Below are 20955 nucleotides of genomic sequence, written 5' to 3' on the forward strand. Positions count from 1 at the left end.
TACAGTTCTAAAGCTTCCTATTGGAATCGAAGAGTTTTCCCATCCGACTCTGTGATGTTCTTCAAATAGATTTTTCTAGGTTACTTACAAAGATGCGATGTGCTGAAGAGATGCTCAGTGAGAAAGCGCACCTGCTGCTAAGCATAACAACCTGAGAGTTAATCCTGAGCACCCACATGTTGGAAGGAAAGTCTCACTCCAGCAAGTTGTCCTTTTATCTCCACATATGTGCTGGAGAATGCATGCAACCATGCACATGCACACACAAAATAAATAGAAATTTTCTTTAAAAAGATGACTACCAAATGTGAGTTAAACAAGAACGACAAAAGGCGTGCTAACCGTGAGCAGAGGAAAGAGTAGTAGCAACTACTGAATACTGAGAGTGGAAGAAAGAATCTTCCCTGGGGAAGAGCCCTGGTCATCCAGTACCGAATGGTCAGGCCTAAAAACACACACACTCAAGAAACACTGTACACACAGAGCATTTTGTATATACATATTTTGCAAATCTATTACGTATACGTGTGTGTGTGTGTAGTAATAATGAAAAGGGAGGCCATAGATATGAAACAGAACATGGAGAAATATATGAGAGGATTCAGTGGGAATGGGAAAATGATATAATTATATTATAATTTCAAAAAGAAACATTACCTTAAAAGATAGTGCACCTTCTTCCCAAAAAACTAAGCCATGGGTCTTTTTCTTAACGTAGATGTCCTATTTCCAACCTGAGAACATCAAGATTAAGTCTTATAAGTGGGAAATTGCTGTTTCCTGTATCCTGTTATTCGATTGACATTTTTCATGTTAGAAAAGTAAAAACAAGAAAAAATGAATGATTATTTTAATTTTCATATGAAATGGTAGTTTGGAACTCATGAAAAGAACAAATTTCTCCCTAAGAGATTCTGGAATAAATCATGATTGAGTAAAAATGTATACTTCTTAAGTTCCCACCTCTGGATGTTCCAAAGTTGGCTGGCACGGGGAAGGGCCACCCTCTCCTCTGTGAGGCATAAATCATTCCAGTTGTACTACTCCTCGTCCAGGTAAGGAAGTCCACCCTTCTTCTCATCCAAACCATGTGTGAAAAAGGATACATCGAAGCTCGGGAAGGATGGCCCTTGATCGATTATATCTTCTCCCAGTTTGCCATGTCCAACAGGAACCTGGTATGAGCAAGCTACAGTTTTTATTGTAATTATCCTTCAAGTAAAGTTGGCTCAATAAACCTCAAAGAAAGTGATGGTGCCCAAGTACAAGCTCCGTCGAGCCACTTTTATTCTTTCTCTAAGCCCTGGTTCTCTCAGATCCCTTTCACTGACGTCATTTCTCATTTAAAGCGAATGTACCCTAGGATAAGTCAGGTTTCTCTAAGGAAGCAACATATCCTCCAAGGGCCTCAAATGAGGGAGGCCGGGATCATTTAAATAGCTTCAGACACAACTTCATACTACAGTGGTGACTTAGTTTGTTTGAGCCACAAACGCAAAAATGCCTTGAGCTGGGCAGCTTCTAAACAATATTTAAGAGTCTGTTTCTGGTGAGATCTTCCTCCCACACAGTGTGGCCATTCTTGATGTAGGAACTGGCTGATTCTTAGGTCTCTTCCTCAAAACTCCCATTCAATCACATGCCTACAACCTAACCACCCTTGGATCACCACCATTATTTATACCGTCACTTTGAGGTTTAAGATTTCAACATTTTAGAATGTAGGAGAAAAAAAACATCCAGGCCATAGCAACTGAGACTAGATTTCTGTCTAGGAGTGTGCTCGAGATCTCAGCCATTCTAGGAAGAGGGTCACAACTGAAATTAGAATCCATTCCACTGGCAAACAGTGATTTGCATTTTCTTCCCTAGAGAAAATGGTAAAAGATGAGAGAGAAAAAGGACAGCATCAAAGAGAGCCTTATAACCCTTCTTTTGATGTTTCAGCCAACCTTGTATCTTCTAGCCCATTTCTCCAATGGCGACATGATTGGTATTAGGGATCCAGATCAGTGATTCCATGAGCCCTTAAGCTGACCATTAATGTCTTCTGCCCGAAGTCTGAAAACACACCAAAGTAAGGCTAAAGGAAGTTGTTTATCATGTCTTAAAGGAAAACCCAATTAAATCTAACTCTCAAGAAGATGAAAATGGGGAAAAATCTGTTCAAGAAACAAGCCTTGAGGTCTTAAAATCCCTGGATCCACTGGTGATTGGGATGCCCCAGGTAAGGGACTTTCTTCTGGTTTTTGTTTTTTGGATTTTTTTTTCAGTAATTTACTTATTTTTTTTTAAATTCACTTTACACCCTGATTGCAGCCCCACCTCCTTCCTTTCCTTACAGTCCGGCCCTTACAAATCCCTCCCCCCATGACTCCTCTTCACCTCAGAGAAGGGGGAGCCACCATTGGGAACCACCCCACCCTGAGACATCTAATCCCAGCTGGACTAAGCACATCCTCTACCACTCCAGGCAGGGGAAGGGGATCCAGTGGCAGGGAATAGAGTCTGAGACAACCCCTACTCAATGAGGGACTTTCATTGCCATTTAAGTTACTGTGATCACCTGTCTAGGGACCTGCTCACTTGGGGTTAAAGGCATGAGTTGCACAAGGTATAGATTAGTCTTAGCTTTCTTGATACTCTGTAAGAACTGCAGTTTGATGCTCAGTACACAGCTGAGAGATGTTTCTCAAAGCCAGGTAAACTCTACAATTAAGGCAATGGGTATGGGTAACCTATGCGCAGAGAGTACATTTCAGTTCATAGAGATTCTAATATATTAATGCTCTTAAGTTATCTTAACTTACCTAGAAATATTGCAAAGAAGAAAAAGCAGTGTTAATGTGCCCAGGCTCAGGGATAGATGGAGACAAAGTTAATCTAAACTTCAAAGTGAGGATCCTAAGAAACTATTTTTCTTGAGCAAAATAACCTGAAAATAAATTTTGATGACTCAAAATCATTGTTCCAACCAGGATGCAATCAAAAGGGTCTCTTCCTCCAATTACAGTGGATCTGAGTCTTCATCCAGGCTAGTACATAGTTCTTGAGATATCTGGAATATTTGTTTCAGAAGCATATTTTGAAGCTATAAACCTAATGAATCAGCATATCAGAGTCTACATCTGGAGAAAAGTTCCAGTATTTCTGGTGCACACTAGAGTTTGTAACCTTCTTATCAAAGAGTCAGTAAAGTAGAAGAAAAGAAATATATCCCAGTACTCTTGACATTTAGAATTCCCTGACTAAACGTCAAAGAATCTGGCATATTGAACTATTGCCTCGTGTATGATGAACAAATGAAAATGTTAATCAAAGGCTAAATACAGAAAAGAATCAGTGTGGGGACCGCATGGAATGGCACACAGGCAGCCTTAGAGAAAGAAACGATCAGTCGAAATGCCAGTTATAGGAGTCATACAGCAGCACCCATATACAAGCGAAACTGGGGGGGGGGGGCACATGAGAAGTCTTACAGGGAAATGGGGGAATTCACGATTAAATACAAGTTGCCAATACGCAAAGCCCAAGCTGATGCCAAGGTTTCTATCAGAACAAGGGAGAGCCACAACGGAGCCACAGAGCACAAGGAATAGCTACGCCCAGTCGTCCTCTTGTCCAGTCATCCTCTCGTCCCCATTCTCACCAGGGCAGTGTCACTTCAACGTTGGAGTTGGAGAAAGCATGTGGGGTAGTTTCAGTCGTCACTTTGACAAGAAGAACCCTGGCATTGTGGAGGGAGCCCATAGACGCAGGTCTACCCTTAGTGCCTCTAGCCATCATTCAAAGTGAAGAATTTTCCCACTCCAAAGTCAAGAAACAACTCCAGGGAGAAACACCCACCCACGCTCACTACAACTAGCACTCAAATGTGAATGCGTAGACACGTTTATTTCTCTTTGACACAACCTGAAAACTGAAATACTGACACACAAAAGAGGAGATTCTAAAACAAAAGGGGGAACATAAGACGATACTTAGGAAGTATGGAAAACGAGAAGTAACACTCTCCATGTGTCCTACAGGTGCTGTGGCCTCGAATCCTGACTTACGTGGTACCCAAGGAATACACAGGAACACTGGACTACCTGTTTAACATCATCCGAATTCTAATCATGGCAGAAGAGAAGAAGAAGCGTGATATCCAGGAGTCAACAGCACTTGTCGTCTCTACAGGAGCTGGTTCGTACATCCATAAATAAAGTAGAAACTTTTCTGCTCTGAGAGACTCATTCCAGAATGGCTACCAACCACACTTTGAGCTCATACCTGCCCCCAGTCTGAATTTTCCCCGGGCCCCCCTGCGGTGATGGTGAAAATTACTTTCTCTTTCTAGTGAAACTTCCTTCACCCCAGCAGCTGCTGGCACGACTACTGGTGAGTGACAAAAAACCAAGATGGGATAAATTTAAGCTGATAATACAGACAGTTTGGGTTAAAATAAAAATTCTGAGAAAAAAAAAATGCCTAAACACTTTCAAAGACACACTGAGAGGAAATGATAAGTCTCTGTTACACTGATGGCATTTATAAAAACTTACTACTGACAAGATAATCTTCTGACTATGAAACTCTTACCAAACTTAAATTATTTCAAAATAAACATGGGATGCAGGTTCAGACCTAAGATGAGCCCCCCCCCCAAATTAAAATTAAAATAAACGTGTACAGAATCTCATGCGTAAGTACCATCAACCAAATCCCATATCTACAATGTAGATTTCTCTTCTCCATATCTTGCCACAAACATATCCTTAATTCAAACAATAGTCTACATGTCCTTATTTAATTAGTGAGTAAATCCAAGCATTGATTCTTTCCATTAAGTTTTTTGTTCTTTGTTTCCATGTATTTTTTTTTTTTCACCTTCATCCTCAGGCCAAAAAAAAAAAAAAATGAAAGGAAGGAAGGAAGAAAGGGAGGGAGGGGGAGGAGAGAGGGAGAGGGAGGGGGAGGGAAGGGAAGGGAAGGAAGGAAGGAAGGAAGGAAGGAAGGAAGGAAGGAAGGAAGGAAGGAAGGAAGGAAGGAAGGGAAAACAGAGAAATGGAAGAATAGTCTAAATATTAATTTTGTTCTTGAGAAAGAAGAAAGTTAGCTTATTTGTTAAAAGAGCATCTAATTTAGGGATGAGAGGGAAATGTGAGGACAAAGCAAAGGTGGGCCCTTTACACACATTCTCACTTGACCATCCCCTGCTCTGCCTTGTAGGTAATATCTATCCTGGCCAGTTTAGGGCAGTTGTGTGGGGCCGGTGCAATAGGTCTTCTGAAGATTATGCCTGAGATAATCCATCCTAAACTGGCAGAGATGTGGAAAACACGCATGCCTGCACTTCTGCAGCCTCTGGAAGGTATGTGAGAGTGTGGCTGTGTCTTTATGCTAGGAGACAAGACCACAGAGAAATGCTGTCCCATTTTTCTGTAACCCCATAAGGCAACGGTACTCATTTTAGGCAATTAAGGCAGTGAGCATGATAGGTAAGGCAGTCAGCTCTGCTTTGTTTGACTTGACTCCTTATCATCTAGCTCTCAACAGGTCAGAATGGCAGCTTTATGAGAACTTTTCTTTCTGCTCTGGTTTTTTTTCCCCGCAAATCCAAATATTTTCCTTTGCTATTATCTAAGAGGTAGCTGCTTGCTGATGCATGCTTCTAGTTCTAATAATTGAGATGGGCAAGCAATCTTATTCAAAGTCATTCTTAGATACACAATGAAGTTTGAGGCTAGCTTGGGCTATATGATTTTTAAAGGGGGCAAGGGGATAAAGGTCTTGGCGGGTAAAGGCACTTACCATGAAACCTGACAGCCTGAGTTGGGTCTCCAGAACATGCATGGTAGAAGATAAACAGTCTCTGAAAGTTGTCCTCTGGCCCCCATATGTGTTCAGTATGCATATGCATTGGAGGGGTTGGGAAGGGCATGTACATACTTGTGCATACACACTCACATACATTAAAGCTTTCCAAAGCAAAAGGAAAACACCTGAAAAAAAATTGTTGATGTTAAAATATGCATTACAAAATGTGTTAATTTCAGTCATTAATTCTGAAAGTACCAAAACTAACATGTTATCATAGATTAAGGACACTGTATATTTGACAAGAAATTTAAAGTTGCCAACACAGTAAATTTCATCTCAAAACACTCATCCTGAACAAAGAGAAAGCTTGATATGGAACTCTTCCACTGGATGTTGAGTCGGGGAGAATTGAAGTTGGCTGATTTGAAGTTAAAACATTCATTCTCATCTCTAGGAAGTAATGCCAGCATCGTGCTGTGGGAAACCATGCTGTTACAGGTAAGGGTGGGTCCCACACCTCTGATGAGCAGCAGCAGGTAAGGGGGCATCCTCAGGAACTCTTGACGATGGAGGGTAAATTAGCTCATCATCCCTTTTCTTATTAACAGCAAAAGAATGCATTGCAAAGAGGATGTAGCACCTTGGCTTGAGAAAAGGACTAGCACTTTAAAACCATCATCATCGCTTAAATCCTCTTTAAGTCTTAATGGGAACAGCAATGTTTGCTCTTCAGTTTGTTTAAAGAGTCATGATGATTGTACTTAGTATCTCTCTCTCTCTTACATCTTGACTTCTCAAGGATTTTTATCCCCTTCATTCCTTGGTAGCTTACAAAACACAGATGAATGTGAAGCCCACTTCTGGGTCCAAAATGGACTCTTTCCTTCTGCCCGTTTCTTGTTATCCTCTCCCACTCCTGGTTTCTAAAACCCAAAGGGCCCCTGCTGTATCCTTTCTCCAGAAAACAGTCTCCTCTGTGGCCAAGAAATTCCTCAGACATTTAACCTAAACAGTGCTTGGGGAATTCAAGTTGCAGGCAGGAGTGGGCAGGGTTTCCATCTCAGAAAGCCAATGGCAGTGAAGGAGCTCAGAGACAGGGAGGGGATTTTTTGTTTTTGTTTTTGTTTGGTATGGCAGATTTCCCATCATAATCTGTCTGCATAAGAATTTCTGGTGGCTTCTTGAGAATGCCTCTTTCCAGGTTAGCAGAATAGCTAGGCAGATCAGAGAGCTTGTCTCCAAGATTGACAACCCAGAGTCCCATTCCCATTCCTCTATGGTGGAAGAAGAAAACCAACCCCCACAAGTTGCGTTTGCACCTCCACACATGCACCAATAAGTAAATAAATAAATGTTTGTTTGTTTAACTGCAAAAGTGTTAGTTTTCAGTGGCCTCCCCACGTTACTTCCTCTGCCTCTTTTCAATGCTTCTTCCAAAAATCAGCATTTGTTTCTTTTTGATAATATATATGTATCAGCTGGTCCTCTGTTCTTACATTCCTACTTCGCTTATGTCCTCCTTCCTGTCTCAAAATCCCCAGCACGCACTTACTAGCTACTGGTTTTAAAATAGCTTTTTGTGATGGGGAATTTCTTTTTTTCTAGCAGGAAGCCTTGAGAACAGTTCCTTTCCTTCTTCCACTCCTGAGAATGCAGCTAATCTTTTTTTTCAAAGCCATGTAACATATGTTCTTCTCTCAAAGTTCCAGGACTATTTCATTTCTTTTCTTTAAGAGGCCCACTAGCTGAGCTCCAGTTTTAAAAGTACACACAATCTTTTCATGGGCTTTTGACATTAAGTGTTCTTTTCAAAGCTTGGAGAAGAGGGAATATAAGAGAAATCATATGTTTTAGAAATCCTAACAGATTTTTGTCCTACAATGAGATTTAAAAAATCCTTTTAAGACATCATCCCATGAAGCAATACAAGGATTCAAGAGTTTACCCTCTGATTATCTTTGGGAACAACTGGTAAGATCAAGAAGATCCACTTAGAAAAGGGCAAGTTGGTAGAAATGCACCTGTGCCTCTATTTGGTTCTTAAAGACATTTCATTCCCTCTATGAAAGCTCTCTCTCTCTCTCTCTCTCTCTCTCTCTCTCTCTCTCTCTCTCTTGCTCGCTCGCTCGCTCGCTCGCTTTCGTATTTCATAAGCAATTTGGCACACAAGGATGGAGTTTTTCCAACTCTATCAAAATTTGGAAAATGTTAACTAAAATTTGTTTCTGATTGTATTCTATTTTAATCTTTGTATAAGTTTTGTTTAATAGAGGAAAGGAAAGTACTTATGTAATTTCTACATCTGTGTATTTTAGTCTTAATGGAAATTCAGAACATATCAGAAAGTAGTTTTAAAAATAAATGAAGGGAAAGGTTCCAAAATAACAAGTTACTTAATGAGAAAGGAACGGCCCCAGTTATGTATACATTTATACTTTAGAAAGTGAGATAAGTAACAGGAAAGCCCCCCAAAATAGTCAAACTCACTTCTACCTTCCACTTCCTGCAACAGTTGCTCAAGGAATCTTTATGGAAAATCAGTGACGTGGCCTGGACCAGCCAACTGAGTCGGGACTTTAGCCTACAAATGGGCAGTTACTCCAACAGCTCAATGGAGAAGGTTGGTTTTCCAACAAAAAGACTTTGGAATCCACCTTATGGCTGCTTAACCTCCATCTTGTCTTTAGTACATTCAAAAGGAGAAAAGAATGGCTAGAGGAAAGAGTTCCCTTAGGTCCCTTGCTGAGGGTTGAGCACTTTCTTCTCTTCACCCAACATGTAGACCAACATGCTTATAGGTGCCCATCCATCTTCAAGGACTATTGACATACAATAGGTATGCACTTGGCTAAGATCCAGAGATCTCCTCTAAAGGACGAACAATGGACACAGGAAAGTAAATCTCAGCACAGGTTAAATGCCAGTTTGTGCATTGATTTCTGTTATGCCATTTTTACAAGCTGGGCAACCAGACATAACTCTACATTTCAGCAAGGTTAGAGGCAAGATGTTTTTCAAATTCTAGTTCTTGCATTCAATTGCATCATGCCCATAGCCCTCTACCTTGTAGGGTTCCATTCTAAATGGGATTGTCATCCAGAGTCTGCTGTGTATTCCTAATGTAGCCTGGGGAAATATATTTAAATCTCTGACTCTTCACAGTATTCACGATTTGATCTATGTCAAGGGTTTCAAGAGATGCAGAAGCAGGTCCCTAAGCAAAGCAACCAGCACAATATATGTGTGCTGGGTATGAAAGCAGCTTTGATCATGGTCATTATTGGATTAAAATCACTTATAAATTTCAGTTTTCAATAAAGATATTTAAGATTTACAATTTCTAACACCAAATTCAATAATGAATTATTACCATTATTAAACTTCAGTTCTTCTATCTAATTGTCAAAATTCTCTGTCCTGATTCACACTTAGTTCAGAATATCAGCTTTCCAGACTGCTCCACAAAGCCTGCAGATGCAATTAAGACTTTGTGAGCAAGCCTGCTCTACAAAGCAAGTTCCAGGACAGCCAGGGCTGTTACACAGAGTAACCCTGTCTTGGAGGGAGGAGGGATATGGAAGACTTTGTGAGCAGTGCCTAGTCGTCATTGCACAAACTGGCCCTATGTTCTTGATGTCATATCGCTCATCCAGGACTTTCCAAACCTACAATACTGCTCCAAGATAATAACCCTCTGAAGAGCCAGACCAGTTTTGAGGAGAGTGTTAAAAAATATATATGGTTGTACTCTGTAGTTCAAGCTAACTCAGAACTTCATAGCAATCCTCCTACATCAGGTTCCTAAGTACTCAGAAAATAGGCATGAGCTACCATGCCTGGAGAAACAACAATTTAAGCAGTGAGATCTCTCAGTTGGTCAAACCTTACACTGAAAACAAGTAAAGTAAAAGTATGACCGTTAGTTTTTCCTGTGTAACAAGCTACCAATAATGGTCTGAAATAAAGCCACTCAACAACTGGCTCTACAGCCCTATACTTTGAATAGTTGTCTCAGAAATGAGCTTGGCTGGGCTCAGCTTTCATTCTTCTCAATTGGGCTTGCAGCATAAACTAGAGTTTGATTCACACATCATAGTCTTAGCTAGGACAGATTGTTTCTAGTCCATGTACTCTCAGTCTCATTTCCAACTGGTTAGTTTATGCTTAACCTCATACAGTAACAACATGTGAGGTCTTCCTTGGCCATGGGAGGAAAAAACAGTTTAAAATTCCAGCACGGAGGAGGGAGGTATCCAGAAGCTCCATCCCTAGCTGCAAACCACTGTTAGATATCTCCTAAGGAAGGAGATGCACTTTTCTTTGGTTGGAGTTACAGAAGCAATTGGTAGGTTACCCACACCCCAGTGAAGGACTCCCATGGACAAGTTCATATGGGCATCACTAGATTTAATGGGATGGGATGTAGATGGGAGATATGTTAGAGGGGGCCAAGGAGAGCTGGAAGGGGGGCAGTGAGGAATGAGTCTGACCAAGAGACATTGTATACATGTATAAGTTTTCAAAAAGAAGATATAGAGAATGAACCTGTTAAGAAAAAGTTCAGAAGTTGTGCAGGAAGCTCCAGTAAAGACAGAGCCTGAAAGAAATGCTCTCAAGAAGAGAGTGTGTGAGATATGCAGATATTAGGCAATTATAAGTTAATGCCTCCTGGTTTGTTGGTTTGTTTGTTTTTCCTTTTCTTATGACTAATTCAACTCTTCCCTCTTTTCATCCATCTTGCTTTCCTAACTTTTGAATTCTCCTGCTCATCTTTTGTCTTCCAGAAGTTTCTTTGGAAAGCCTTGGGGACTACCTTAGCATCCTGCCAAGACAAAGACTTTGTGAGCTCACAGATCAATGAGTTCCTGGTTACTCCCAGCCTACTGGGGGACCACAGACAGGTGGGATCCCTTTCAAGTTCCCTCTTCCAGTGCTAGCTTTTAATTCCATCCACAAAACCTTGGAACAATCCTGGTCTGTCTTATTAAACAGAGTTATTCACTAGTACCATTACTAGTAGTACCAGTATTATTCACAAAGTCCAAAAGAATCCCCCCCCCCAAAGAAAAAAGCTTCCCTGTTTAAATGTCAGTATCTCACTTCTTTTTGCCAAGTGTGTAAAATTACTGGAAAAATGCATTTCAAATACTGTTGCTCTGTGATGTGTCTCACTTCTGGTTTCTTGGAGTATGACGATGACCACTGAGATCATTAAATTTTCAAACTGAGAGTGACCTCAATGGTCATCTAGAAAGAATATGAGCATGAACCTAAGAGATACAGGGAAGTATTTTTATTCACTCCCTACTTAGCCTAGGATATGCCACTGCCAACCTCCATGCTATGTAACTCGGGTTCTTCCAAGGTCAAACTGAGGATAAACACATAACAGAGTCCACAGTTGAGCATGAACTTTACTGAGCCTTTTCAAATGGGAGGGGAACTTGAGGGAAATGGAGAAAGAAAACTAAACAAAAGCTTTGAGATATATCTTTGGATTTGAGGGCTCCACCAAGGTTGAACCATAAGTGTGCCCTTCTGGCTTTCTCCCATGTTCTAGAGCAGTTCAGCATTGAATAACTGAGAGTCCATTTGTCGAATGTGTATCAGAGCTTCACACTGTACCATTTAAATATATGTACTTCTTATCTGCCAGTTGGGAATAAAAGTTAAAAAAAAAAAGTTAGTGGTGCGCCCAAATTCTTGAGGATCACCTGTAGACCAACCTCGGGGAGCACTGACCTTTATGATCACTCCCTCAGCTCTCCTCAGAGGCTTCAGGCCTTTGCAGCTACTTTGTATTTGAAGCTCTCCCTCATAGGAATCCCAGCAACTCACATTTGTGCTAGCCAGGGCCCCACTTCTGCCCAATTTTAATATGTTTGCACAAGAATTTCTACCTACCTTACTTATATCACGGATTTTGTCAAGTCTTCACCAGCCACCGCGACCTCCCTCTCTGGATCCTGTATCGTTAGTTGTGTACACTATAGAGTTCCCCCGTTGCCTCAAAGCCATCTAACTACCTGTGAACTCCACAGGGATAGGGATATCGGGGTGCTCTATTCAATATCCAGTGACCAGAAAAGTGTCTGGCACGCAGTGGTAAGTATTCCGGTAGTATTGACTGAACGCATGACTACACTCAAAAGTCTGTTCCTTCTGATTTTAGGGAACAACATCAATTTTAGGATTCTGCGCTGAGAACCACTTGGATATTGTTTTAAATGTTCTTAAAACATTCCAAGACAAGGAGAAATTTTTTGTCAATCGATGTAAGGTAAAGGAATAATTTTCTCGGAAGCTCATAATTCTCTCAGAGTCAAACAATACTTATTTCTTCAATCAATATCCCTTTTTCATACTATTCTTAGCCCTTGCCCTCTGTCCTTAACCTTGACATTGCAGGATGGCCAGCTGTCTAACTAAGAAGTCTACTCCACTTTCTTTGGCACTAGTGCTAACCAAGAAAGCTTAAGTGTCCCTATGTTTGTCCTGTCACAGCTTCAGTGATATACCCAGCTTCCCTGAAGGAGGGGCGGGATGGATACTAATTAACAAAAGATTCATGGCCTGCCCGTATCACAGTTCATCTTCTTGGCATTTGTACAAGCAAGAGTGTTTGTTTTAGAGTCACTGTAATCATCTCAATCCAGTTAACCAACCCTTGTGGTGCTCCACCAGGAAAAAGACAAAATATGAGAAAAGGATTCTTTCACATGGTTTATATCTCTCTTCTTTTGTCTTCAGGGCATTTTTTCTGGGAAAAAAAGCCTGACAAAGACTGACCTCATCTTGATCTACGGAGCTGTGGCCCTCCATGCCCCTAAGCAGCAACTTCTAGCCAGGCTTGATCAAGACATCATGGGTCAAATCCTGCTTCTCTATGGTCAATGTTGTCAGGTAACCCCTGTCACAGGACTGGCTCTATTTGCAGGCTAGGGCTGCCTTACCTCACAGAGGCTCAGCTCCTAGGAAAATCACCTAGGCCAAAGGGATAGAAATCAGACAAATAAATAAAATGTAGCATGTTAGAGAACACATGAACTGAGACCTTACTTTATGGAATAAGGCTAAATGTTTTGTTTCTTTCCTGAGTCTTTGGAGACTTCCCAGACCAGGTGTATCCATGGTGATCTCAACCTTCTTTGAATATAAACAACTGCCCCACACCACTGTAGGTCCACTGGCTTATCACTTCCCTGGTATATTAATCTGCCAAGTATAACTCAGTGTCAGCTATTTAACCTCTCATTTGTTACCCATGACATTAAATCACAAGCATCATGTATTTATTTTTTAAGGTGACCAAAATGTGTCATTTATCAAGCTACTCAAGCCAACTCATCTTGTGTCACTTCTTCCTCTGCACTTAGCCCAGGCATGCTGACCTCCTTGACATTTTTCCATGCCGCAAGTGTGAAGCCAGCCTCAGACGCCACCAAACTGAGTCACAATTCATCTGAGCCTTCCTTCCCCCATAGCACTTTCTTTATTTCTCTTGAGAACTGCTCCATACTTGTTACCACTTCAAATCCTCTTGGCAGGCCACAGTCAAGCTGACCCAGCCCTGAAGAGTCAATCAAAGGGGTTGAATTCAAAGTTTAGTTTTACAGCATGGGTCTCCAGAAAGGTTGGTTAAGTAGGTCACAAAAGAATTCTGCAAATCTGTAGACTTGCAAGACTTGTGAGTCTTATCTGAAAGCAGGTGTGTGGAGGTCTCCCTGATTGTCTCCACTTTTGCTTCTGCCTTCCACTGCAGAGCCTCTTGATGTCAGGATCTGGTAGAATTTTGCATTGGTGTGAACAAAATAAATTCACAGAGAAGCAACTTAAGGGAGTGAAGTTTTAAGCTGGCTCACAGTTTCAGAGAGCTCTTTCAATGGTTTATGGGATCAGGAGTACAGGCTGAAGGTTCTCCATGGCACACAAGAATGATGGGGGATAAGAAAACGCCAAGAACAAGATACTCCCTATCTTCTGAGCTCAGCCCCACCTCCTAATATTTCCAAAATCTCAAAATAGTATCATTATCTGAGATCAAGCACAAAACTTGAGCCTCTGGGGGACGTTCTATATACAGACCATAATATTGCCCTTGGCTCATATTCCTATATGCATGTGACAAGAATAGGTTCGTAGGGAATTCATAAAATTTTAGATATCAGCACATGCCAGGAGAAGGATGCAGGGCAGTAAGTCCCACACCTTAGTCCCCAGAGAATTGTCTGACAATCAGTTATTCAATAAGTCAGTTTTTAGGAATAAATGACAAAATCTGTTTGTTTAACAAGTCCCTGGTATTTCTAGGGAAATGTGTCCCTGTCAGGAAGAACAAAGAGAGTGGCACTCACTGATCTCAGATCTGTCTTCCAGGAGTTTACAGAAAGTGAGATGTTATCAGGCAGGGAATCAATGAAAGTGGTCAGGGTACAGCAGAGTAGATAGTCTAGGTCAGATCAGTGGTCTGATTGATCGTTGTCTCAGCGCTGGTTCTGCGAAAGGTCCTGAGGAAATTGTTAGCACTGCCGTCACTTATAGGGAGCAGTCTCATTCCTATGAGGACAGCCTATGAGGTACAGCCTCACCATCACTAATAATCACACTCATTTCAAGGACAATCTGTCTGACAAGGCTCACTGTCACTTAGAAATGACTTCAGTCTCCTACTATAAAAATGTTGACCAATCGGTCATGGCATTTCTAATATCCAATGTAACTTCAAGAGAATGAATCAGGAAGGGTGCAAAATCCTAAAATAGAGCCAGAGAGGGTCAACCCAGAATCAGTTATGCCAAGGACTAGGGCTCTCACTCATCAGTCCCTGATTCTGTTGCCCTCAAGTCTAATAAACAACAATAAGGATATTTTTTAATTATAAAATTTCTTGTGATACACTAATTTTTAGTCATCTAGCAAGGCAACACTACAAAAATAAAAGAAGATAGAGATAATCAAAATGAAGATGAATGTGTTTTCAGAGTATGAAATTCTGATAAAATATAATATATGTGAAAATGAAACAAAGAAAATACATAAGCCTTATAAGGAAATGTGGCTAGGACATTATAATAAAAATAATTATTGTAGATTCTTTTAAAAGCTATTAGAAAGCTAATCTTTTATATAAAAATAAAGTCTGGTGTGTTATGGTGTGCTTATAATCATGATGCTTGAGAAGATGAGGGAGAAGAGTTTGAACATGGAAGAAAAATCAATAAATATCAGCAAATAGAATTTAAGGCTACATTAAAAATGTCACATACCATAACCAAGTCTGTGTCATTCCAGAAAGGTGGGGATGGTTCAGCATACATAAATTACTGCAACGCAGCATATTATTGAACCCAAGGACAAAAGTCACACTATTGGCTCAATAGGTAAAACTTCGACAAGGTTCAATCTCCCTTTATGAGAAAATCTTAAAGAAACCAGGAATTAAAATATCTCAACACAATAAAGGCTATACCTGATAAAGTCGTAGCCAACATTGTACTAAATGAGAAAAACCTGAAAGCATTCCCTCTAAAATCAAGAATAAGACAAGGGCGTTCACTCCTGCTCTCAATATAGTACACTCAATCTTACCTAGAGCAGTAAGACAAGAGAGAGAAATAAAAGAGATGAAAATAGAAAAAGAAGAAAGCAAATATCCCTATTCACAGAAAACATGGCCTGATACTTTAAAGGCCCTAAATTCCACCAGAAAATTCTTAGGTCATAAAAACAATTTCAAGAAAGTATCAGAACACAAAGTCAGCATACAATAATCATTAGCTTTTCTATATACCAATAACAAATTTGTTAAGAAAGAAATCAAGAAAGAATTCCATTTGCTATCACTTCAGAAGGAAAAATATTCAAAAATAGCCACAATCAAGGATGTAAGTGACTTCTATAGTGAAAGCTTTAAGACACTGTAGGAATCTTAGAAGACATAGAGAGTCATGGCATGCTCATGAATTGGCAGAATTCATACTGTGAAAATGTCTATATTGTAGGAGTTGACCCATAGATTTAAAAGCATCTCCATTCAAAATTCAACCTTATTTTTCATAACAATAGAAAATCCATCTGTGATGGTTTTTTATATGCTCTGCCCAAGGAGTGGCACTATTAGAAGGTATAGCCCTATTGGAGTAGGTGTTTCACTATGGGCGTGGGCTTTAAGACCCTCATCCTAGCTGCCTGAAAGTCAGTATTCTGCTAGCAGCCTTCAGATAAAGATGTAGATGTTGTATTTTCTATATAATATGTTTGAGTTTATTTGTATACATATTGTCATAAAAGTAAAAGAGAATTGCAATAAAAAGAAGCATATGTCTAAAGGCAGGATGAAGCATGCTCAACAACTAATGGAATGTACATATCATGAAACCAGAAGGGAGAACCAGTTAGAGGCAAGGAGAGGGGGTGGGGGAGGCAGTGGGGAAGGAAGTTAGAAAATGCAACATTTGTTTTTCTGGCTTATTTTGCTTAACAATAATTTCTAGTTTCATCTTTTTCCCCTAAAAAATGTAGCAATTTCATTCTTTGTTTCGGTTGAACAAAATTCCATTGCATACATACATCACATTTCCCTTTAGTCTGTTGGTGGACATGCATATTATTCCACATTTTGGTTATTATGACTAGAGTATCAATAATTTACATACATGAAAACATCAAAATATCACAATAAAACCCATTTCTTTTTATGCTAGAAGAAAAAAAAAACAGAAGAAAGGAGAAATTGAGATCACCCTGGGCTACATAGCAAGACCATTTCTCAAGTAAATAAATAATAAAATTTAAAACACAAGATATAATTAATTGATTAAAATTAGAGAATGCATTTTTTTTAAAAATTACATTTTACCTTGAAACACCTGAATTCAGTAGTAACACTAGTTATGAAATGATGGAGATGGTTTTCTGAAGGCCAGTGGACAGTTCCAACACAAGAGTCAGACAGAAAGTTTCACAGCGCACTGTAAATAAGCTCACTGGCAGCTGTGTGCATGTTTGTACCCTTCATATTCTAACAGGGCCTGGGTCAACTGTACACCTTTCCAGTCTCCTACATAAAGCAACAGAAAATGGCACATGCTAAAAGTATCCCTAATGCATCAGTGCCACAAGAACAGATTCAGACTCTCCAACACAAGCTTGACTACGGATCTGACTGTTCGTTCCATTTTATAGCATTGCCCACAATTTACTCTGGGAACATTATTACCTTTCTTCCTGCCAAATGTAGAGCCTTTTTTGAGCCTAAAAACCCATCTTTACCCTTCTTGCTGTTGCTGTTCGTATTCTACCTACCGGTGAGACAAGAACCCTCTTGGGGCTGTGCCCACTTTGGGGGTTGGAAATGTCTGTGATTGTTGCTAACTCCATATCTGCTTTTGTCTTTAATTTTTCAGATTCTGGGCGTGTCTGTCATAAATAAGGTAGGAGATTAGATAGATAGATAGATAGATAGATAGATAGATAGATAGATAGATAGATAGATGATAGATAGATAGATAGATAGATAGATAGATAGATAGATGATAGACAGATATAGATGAGAAAGAAAGAAAGAAATCTATGCATGCATTGAGCACACTCCTCCCTGAGAAGCATGTCAAGTTTAGATAGCCTCTTGATCTGAGTCTTCTGAGAAGATGTAAACATGCAGCCCACTAACCCAATCTGAAGTCATGCCCTAAGCCTGATTTAAGAACAATAGGCGATATTAAGGCTCCAGATAGTTCAGAAGTAGAAACCAATGCAGCACTTTCAAACTGCAGGTCGAGAATACAACCCCCCCTCAAGGGGACCATTATATCAAGTTAATTATAAACAGCAATATGCTTAATAAAGCAAAGTAAAAGGATAAACAATACAGTGCATATGACAATAGTATTATTAAATACTTATTTCAGTGTCTCCTAGATTTTGTTTGTGCAAGCAAGTCTTAATTATTTCATTTCCTTCTGTGGTTTATGGTTAGAGAAAAAAAAAAACTTGAACAGCACTACTCTAGAGAAACTCCACTGTATGTGGGAGGAGATTGACATTCATATTCTAATTTTCCTGCTACTGAGACCCTAGGTGAAGAGTGGAGATGGGAAAGGGAGTAAATATGTCACATGTGGGTGACATGTTTGTAGACCCAGGCCTGGTGCCTAAGACCTTGACTCTTACTGGGGCTCATTTGCTTCAGGACATGGATCTACAAATGAGTTTCACAAGAAGCATCACTGAGGTTGGCATCGCTGTCCAAGATGCTGAGGACCAAAAGTTCCAGTTTACCTACAAGGAGATGTTGATTGGTTCCATGCTGGTGCGTGCCCAAGAAGGAAGAAAGGGGGTCCCCAAGTGTTCCATGTAAAAGTGATGACATTCATCATCACCATCATGAAACACATGTCTTGCATCTTTCTGATGGAAGGCAAAGACCCAAGCCTTTTTGAAACATTTTGCCTCATTGTCTGTGTGTGTGTATGTGTTACAGGACTTGATAAAGGATGAACCCCTGAATACCTTAGCCAGTCCTGTTCGCTGGAAAGTCTTAATTGCCATCAGATACCTAAGGTAAAAGAAATCTTTGTTGTTCATAGTGTGAGTGTGTGTGTGTGTCTTCTGTGCACATATGCCTGTGTATGTGCTCTGTGTGTGTGTGTGTGTTCTGTGCACATGTGCCTGTGTATGTGCTGGGTGTGTGTGTGTGTGTGTGTGTGTCTTCTGTGCACATGTGCCTGTGTATGTGCTGAGTGTGAGTGTGTGTGTGTGTGTGTGTGTGTTCTGTGCACATGTGCCTGTGTATGTGCATGCCCCAGAGGTGGGCATGGAGGGCCTTCCTCACTCGCTCTCCAGGCCATTTTTAAGCCACATCTCTCACTAAACCTAGACTTCACAGTTTTGACCAGGCTGGCTGGCCCATTGCACCCTTTCTCTGCTCACCAGAACACTATCTGTCTCTGTCCACCCCAGCATCTGTGCACGTTTTTAGAGTCATATTCCCCATTGCAGTTAAGGAATTACATTGTCAAAATTTGGAAAGTACAGAAAAGTTAAAATAAGAAAGCTCACCAGTAATGCCCTTGTTGATGTATTTGTCAACATCACTTGCACCCTTATCTCTGGTCCTCATTTTCTTCACAGACCTGAGATCCTGCTTGCATAAGACCTTTTATCCTGATTTTTCTCACTTCCTGTTACAAATTCCCACATTATTGTCGATCCATCAATGATGACTTCTATTTATTGATTTATTTATTTATTTATTTGCATAATGTTTATATATATAAATACTTAAGATCTGTAATCATCAAGGAAATGAAATTTAAAGCCTGCTAGATCTCTCTTACGTCAAAAAAAAAAAAGTGTTGGTGGGGGTGGGGGAGGGAGAATCCTGTACAATGTCTTTGGGCATGGATGCTGGTACATTGTGGGGAACAGTATGGAATTTTTGACAAATTGAAAACAGAATCATTATGCAACCTTGCGTCCAGATTGTGAATAGATACACAAGGAACATTAAACATCTTGTAAAACATCTAATGCCAATGTTCATTGTGGAGTCTCTCATAAAAGCCATAGTAAGAAAGCAGCCTAAGTATCCATAAATAGACAAGGATATAAAAGATTATAGGGAGCATATACATAATAGAACATTATTTAGCCTTAAAAATTAGAATACCTTGTCCTTTATCATAGTATGGGTTCATCTAGAGGACCTTATGCCAAATAAACTAATCCAGTCATAGAAAGAAGAATTGCTATTGGTTCTTCCTTATATGGAAAATCTAAATAAAAGTCCATTACCAAAGAAATGAACAATAAAACAATGGCTACTAAATGAAGGGCCAAGGAGAATAAGAAAATGCCAATGAAAGAATATAGAGGAGCGTTCTGTACGGTGAATGTGTCTGAAGGCAATGTACAGGCAACATTGGCAGCTGTGCTTCTGAGTGGTATGCTAGTCCAAGATTTCAGCTGCATGAGTACATTGCAGCTGACCTTCCTACAGTGGGATGCGAGGAGGCTATATGACCTATTACATAAGTTAGTCTGTTTCTCTGTGGTAGATATATATATTATGATATATAATTATAAAATTATTGTATATAAGTATAAATAAATAACATAATTGATATATAGTGTGCTTCCAAAATGTACTCCATAAATGTATCAGAAGAAAATAAAAGATTATCCTTCTTTCCCCACTTTGAATGGTCTTGGCATCCTCATCAAAAATCAATCATTATATCATTGAGGGTTTATTTCTAGGCTCTCTATTCTGTCCCAGGAGTCCATGAGTCTCCCTATATACTTCCACTGCACTATTTTGATTACTGCGACATTGCAACAGGCTTTCAAATCAGAAAGAGCTGGGTAGAATTAGAACATTGATTACACTGATAGTGCGATTATAGAACATGCACAGACCCTTGGGTTAGCTTACCCACCTCTAAAAAAAGAAGTCTTAATAGCATGTTTGCATGGTTTTTAATCTATCGAACATATCCAGTAAATTATCATTTCATCATGTGTTCAATGTTTTTTTAATCTATATTATCTCTCATTCAAAATTCTTAAAATTCAGTACATGACATCTCAATTCACATTAACAACTCCAATGGCCAATGGTGACACTCAGTTTGTATAGAAATACACGATTCTCTAAGCACACACACAAAATAACGGTTAATTGTATGGGGGCCAAAATGGAGAAAAAAATAACCTGAAAACTGGCAGAAAGAAAACTGGGGGATGCTAGAAATGTGTGTGTCCATCATGGCATTGCCTCCACTTGTATGTGCACACCAAAATCCATTAAAGTGAAGACCTCGGGTAAATGCAGTTCATTGTGTATACGAGTTTTACACTAGCATGCCAATTTTAAGAAAATAGTTGGACAATGGCAATGAGAAGATGGTAGTCATCCCAGCTTGACATGACTCACACTCCTCTCTGAGTACCTTTCTCCCGTTCTTCTAACAGCATCTTCATTTTTAATTTATGTTCCTAGTGTGGAAACTCAGACTCATACTTTATTCTCCTAATCTACATCTTTTCCAAATTTTAATGAATGGGCTCCTTATGTTGAACTCAAGTTTTCCCAAGTCATGTCAAGTTTTGTTCTGATAACTATATAGTAAATGTGTGGATGGAGGGAAGGGA

The 20955-nt window shown here is 39.9% G+C and overlaps 1 protein-coding gene across 3 annotated transcripts in view; it reads left to right on the plus strand.

Moving 5' to 3' along the window:
- The window catches only part of Mroh2b (maestro heat-like repeat family member 2B), a 63993-nt gene that overhangs the window by 14809 nt on the left and 28229 nt on the right, over positions 1–20955 (plus strand). For all 3 annotated transcript variants that reach the window (XM_030248514.1, XM_006519981.4, NM_001166066.1), the window contains 13 exons: positions 1056–1178; positions 2114–2227; positions 4029–4185; positions 4340–4380; positions 5212–5353; positions 6257–6300; positions 8315–8422; positions 10587–10703; positions 11975–12082; positions 12553–12705; positions 17208–17234; positions 17993–18112; positions 18284–18363. In XM_030248514.1, coding sequence (XP_030104374.1) covers positions 1056–1178; positions 2114–2227; positions 4029–4185; positions 4340–4380; positions 5212–5353; positions 6257–6300; positions 8315–8422; positions 10587–10703; positions 11975–12082; positions 12553–12705; positions 17208–17234; positions 17993–18112; positions 18284–18363 — 1334 coding nt within the window. The remainder of the gene's footprint in view (positions 1–1055; positions 1179–2113; positions 2228–4028; positions 4186–4339; positions 4381–5211; positions 5354–6256; positions 6301–8314; positions 8423–10586; positions 10704–11974; positions 12083–12552; positions 12706–17207; positions 17235–17992; positions 18113–18283; positions 18364–20955) is intronic.

Source organism: Mus musculus, chromosome 15 (assembly GCF_000001635.26).
Source record: "Mus musculus strain C57BL/6J chromosome 15, GRCm38.p6 C57BL/6J".
Lineage (NCBI taxonomy): Eukaryota > Metazoa > Chordata > Mammalia > Rodentia > Muridae > Mus > Mus musculus.